Genomic DNA, 4,430 nt, shown 5'->3' on the forward strand with positions numbered 1-4,430 from the left:
TTAGGCCCAGAAAGCCTCTGAGAGCCACAGAGTGGATGCCTGGTGGGAAGAACTGCCCCACAGGGCAGGATCTCCATGGAGCCCTGTTACAGGGAGTTTTTGTTTTTGTTTTAGCAGATGAGGCAGCAATTCTCTGAGGTCGGCTCTGACAAACACTTGCCAGAGCAAGCAACTGATTGACCCTGGGGAAAGGTGAAGCTGGAGAGGTGCAAATGTCCATTAAAACTGACTTGGGCCACTTGGAGGTGGGAGGCGGGCTGTGCTTAGGTCAGCCTGCTCAGGATCCCCTTTTATGCCCCTTTCCCAAGTGGCGCAACCAATGACCAGAGCATCCTCAGTACTGGGTCTAACTCGGTGCGGGTTTTATTGTAGAAATGCGGCCCCTGTTGCCCCAGGACACCCTAACCACAGAGTGCTGCAGGTGGAACCCGGTGCCTCCAGACCAGCTTCCCCTTCCCCTGTGCGGGCAAAGAAAACTGGGTCCTCGGACCCGGGCGGCACCCGTTTAAACTCTGCGTCCCCTCACTTCCCACCCCAGGGACGAAGCCTCTGAGAGCCATCGTTCCTAAGTCCAGCTGAGCTCACACTCGGATCCTAGTGGGACTCTCCAGTGCCAAAGAATCGGAAAGGCGGTAGTAACCGCAAGAAGACGGCCACAGGGCCAAGGAGTCCTGACAGGCAGCTCGAACGAAGCTGCGCGCTTGGCTAGCTGCACGCTCCTCTCGCCTGCTCCTTCGGCAAAGTAGGGAAGTCAGCTGGCGGCGAGGAAGGCTCCCTGGTCCCAGCGGATGCGCTGTCTTCAGGAAGGCACCCCGGCTGGTCCCACTGCCCACGGAAGAAAGCCTCCACCAGGGGAGCAGCGCAGTTCCCCGCGACCAGGAGGATGGGGACCCTCTGCAGCCTCCTAACGCCTCCGACTCCCTTGATGCACACGGTGCTGCTCGAGGGCGGGAAGGGTGTGGGGGTCAAAGTGCAGTGTTCCTAGTGGCATCAGGTACACCCTGCCCAGCTCATACCTACTGCTGGTGGCGAGACCGGGACCCGGTGTGGCTACACCGGCCGCATCTTCCAGGGCGCGCGCGCGTCCCGCAGAGAGCGGTCGTGGGGCAGAGCGGCGAAGGCCGAGTGGCGCAGCTGGCAGCCGATGAAGAGGATGACGAGCGCCACGGAGAGCAGCAGCAGGAAGAAGAGCAGCAGGTAGGTGGGCAGGTCGGGCTTGGCGGCCGCGCCGTCCCGCATCCCGCGCGCGGTGGCCAGCTCCAGCGGCAAAGCGCCCTCCGCCTTGACCGTGGCTGCCAGCGCCAGCGCGCCGCCTACCGCCGCCTCGGGGCCGCCCGTGGTGTTGAACACGTCGCCGTACATGGCCCGCGGGGCTGCCGACCCCCGGCCGCCTCACTTCGCTTCCATGGTGCGCCCTGCCCGCTCCTCTACGCGCGACCGACCGCAAGCCAGGTGCCTGCGGGACCGCGGGGACTGCGAAGCCCCGGACTGCTTCCTCGCCACCGCACTCAGCTGCCCTATCTGCGGGGTGGTGGACCCCAGCGCTCCGAGCTGGACGGCTCGGCACCCGCGATCCCCGGACTTTTCAGATCTGTCACCGTCGCCACCCACGGTTCTGAATCAGTCACCTGGGTTTACGGCCGTCCTTTCAGTTCGAACCCCAGCTCCGGTGAGCTCCGGGCTCCAGGACACCCCTGGGCTGCGGCGGCGGCGGCGGCGGCGGAGAGAGGTGAGTGGTGCGTTCGGCCGCAGCTCGGGGTTCCTGCTCTGCACCTCCAGACACCAGTGCACCGAGGGCTCAGTCCGGGAGTCCTCCGCGTCCTCTCGCTGCCGAGTCTCAGAGCAGTTCTGCAGCCCTGAGTCCCCGCTGAGACACCTGGTGTGCGGCGAGCCTGTCCCCGCTGGCTCCAGCTGCTGCGCTCCAGTCCAGAGCAGGAGACTGAGCTCCGAGGCGGCCCCGCGAGCTCCGGTCCCGGGCGGGGGCGGGACTGCTGGCGACTGTCCCCGGGGAGCGGCTGCGAGCCAATGAGAGCGAGAGAGGACAGGGCTGCGCCTGCCCCCGGCCCGGCCTCACATCACTCACGGAAGGAGGGACACACGGAGAGGGAGGGAGGGAGGAAAAACACAGGGTCACGGAAAGACAGATGGATTAAGCGCCGATTACAGACCTATGAACAGAGACAACGCAAAACAGACAATATAGACAGCAAACCGATCTGGAGACCAGGCTCAGCCAGGCATGGACACCTGCTTTCTTCCTTCTCATGGACATTCTACCTTCAGGCACAGCCCAGTTGGCTCCCAGCCCCAAGACTGAGTAGTTCTGGGAGGGCCAAGAGGCTGAGCGCAGGGGCAGAGGGCTCCCAGATGAGCTGAAGCTGCTTCCTGGGGCCCTGCTCCTCCCCAGTGGAGCGCACATGTGAGCTCACCTTCTCAGTGCTCCTGGCCTGCAGTGCTCAGACACAGAGGGCCAGAGACAGATGTGGCCCACCTGCCTGTAGCAGCCCTGGCAAACTCTTGGTGGCCAGGACAGAGGTGAGGGGTCAGCAGGACCACGGGAGTGTCCCCTTTCCAGAAGTCCACAGTGCTCACCTCCTTTGGAAGTTTTCCAAGCCTCCCAGATTAGAATGGGAACCAGTGCCAGCCACCACGGCCCTGGGCTCTTCAGAAGCACCGACTGCCCTGGGCTGTCATGGTCTGGGATGGAACAGAAGGAAGCTCTTGCCCCCAAGGTTCTGAAGGAGGCACTCCCTTAAGGGTTAGGAGTGACGGTGCCTCCTTCCCTTTCACGCCCAGCACTTCACTTCTCACTTGAATCCCAGCTCCGAGACCCCTACAGGGTGAGCCAAGGGCACAACTCCGTCTCTCTCCCCCATACCTTCTTCCCCTGTCAAGGGGTACAGGACATGGGAGAGCTTGGTGAGCACTGGCTGCAGGAACCGGAGGGAAGATGAGTTTTTTTACTCCCCTCTCCCCAACTGCACCTCATACCTGCCCACAGGCTTAATTAACAAGGACTAGTAAGGTGTACAAGGCTGCCGTTGGCCAGCGCTCATTCCTTTAAAGCCCAGCTCAGCCCAGGAGAAACACCTCTGCAAGCTCTTTGCCTAACATGAACATTTGTGAGCCTAAGTCTTGACCCTACAGAGAGTCTGACTGCTTGCTATGTGAGATGCAGGAGCGCTGCAAGGAGATCCAACCAGTCCATCCTAAAGGAGATCAGTCCTGGGTGTTCATTGGAAGGACTGATGCTGAAGCTGAAACTCCAATACTTTGACCACGTCATGCGAAGAATTGACTCATTGGAAAAGATCCTGAAGCTGGGAGGGGTTGAGGGTGGGAGGAGAAGGGGACGGCAGAGGATAGGATGGCTGGATGGCATCACCGACTCGATGGACATGAGTTTGAGTGAACTCGGAGTTGGTGATGGACAGGGAGGCCTGGTGTACTGTGATTCATGGGGTCGAAAGGAGTCGGACACGACTGAGCGACTGAACTGACTGACTGACTGAAGTCCTGACCCTGCAGAGTCTGACTGCTTGCTGTGTGAGAGGCAGGAGCGCTCCAGAGGCCGTCCTATAGTTCCATAGATGGCCCTGTGGGGTGCTTCCCTGGGCACAGAGGGGGATTGTGTGTGGTGTGGGGTAGAGTGGGACCTGGCAGGACTCAGCATGACCCCATCTGCCCTTCATGGTCCTGGGGCACTGCCCAGTGTGCTCCAAGGGCATAGGACCTTAAGCCGCTGTACCTGGCTTCTGCTTAGCCCAACTTCTCATTTTCCAGATGGGAAAGCTGCCTCTGAGAGGGGCAAGGCTTTACCCATGTTAGCACAGTGCAGCCTCCACATAACAGTGTGCAGTAGCCGTGGATGTGGGCTACTCAGGAGAGGGGCAGAGTCCCTTTCTCTGTAGGCCTGAGCCATTTGAGACAGCATTCTATTCAGCCAGCAGGATCCTAGGGACTTTATGTGAAACCTGAACAAGGCTTCTCAGGGCCACTGTCAGCCACGGGGAGAGTCGGCGTGTGGATTAACGGAGAGGGGTTTATCCAGGTGAAGCCCCTGCTGTCAGTAACTCCCTGGCTTCTTTGTTTGCTTTTTAAGGTATAACAAAATTATTTTTAGTTGAATATTGATAAATTATTTTTCATTAAAGATTGTGCCCATCTGAAATATATACAATGAAGGAAAACATCAAAATGTTTTTGGTTTGTAGCCTCAGTTTGTGGTTTGGCCTGGAATTTCCTTCATGTGTTTGGGGAGTCATCCCTAACCCTGCCGACCGCGCTTCCTCTCTGCTCTGCCCCCGAGGTCAGGTAAGACTCTAGGCAGTGGCGGGAAGGCTGGGTGGCTCAGTTGGGAGGGCCTCAGCAGAATCAGGGACAGGCTCCTGGTTTTGGACTATAAAATAAAGGTTTATGGTAGGTGATTT

The 4,430-nt window shown here is 59.4% G+C and overlaps 1 protein-coding gene across 1 annotated transcript; it reads right to left on the minus strand.

Annotated features, from left to right (window-relative positions):
• Positions 1 to 341: 341 nt before the first annotated feature.
• Positions 342 to 1,962, minus strand: SMIM32 (small integral membrane protein 32). Its single transcript, XM_069589798.1, has one exon. The coding sequence runs from the start codon at positions 1,360 to 1,362 to the stop codon at positions 1,051 to 1,053; it is 312 nt and encodes a 103-aa protein (XP_069445899.1). The 5' UTR covers positions 1,363 to 1,962; the 3' UTR covers positions 342 to 1,050.
• Between the last annotated feature and the right edge of the window lie 2,468 nt (positions 1,963 to 4,430).

This window comes from Ovis canadensis, chromosome 5 (genome assembly GCF_042477335.2).
Source record: "Ovis canadensis isolate MfBH-ARS-UI-01 breed Bighorn chromosome 5, ARS-UI_OviCan_v2, whole genome shotgun sequence".
NCBI classification, from domain to species: domain Eukaryota; kingdom Metazoa; phylum Chordata; class Mammalia; order Artiodactyla; family Bovidae; genus Ovis; species Ovis canadensis.

What these genes read in the sequence shown, in the direction of transcription:
- SMIM32 (XM_069589798.1), bottom strand. Translation starts at nt 1,362, where the DNA reads ATGTACGGCGACGTGTTCAACACCACGGGCGGCCCCGAGGCGGCGGTA.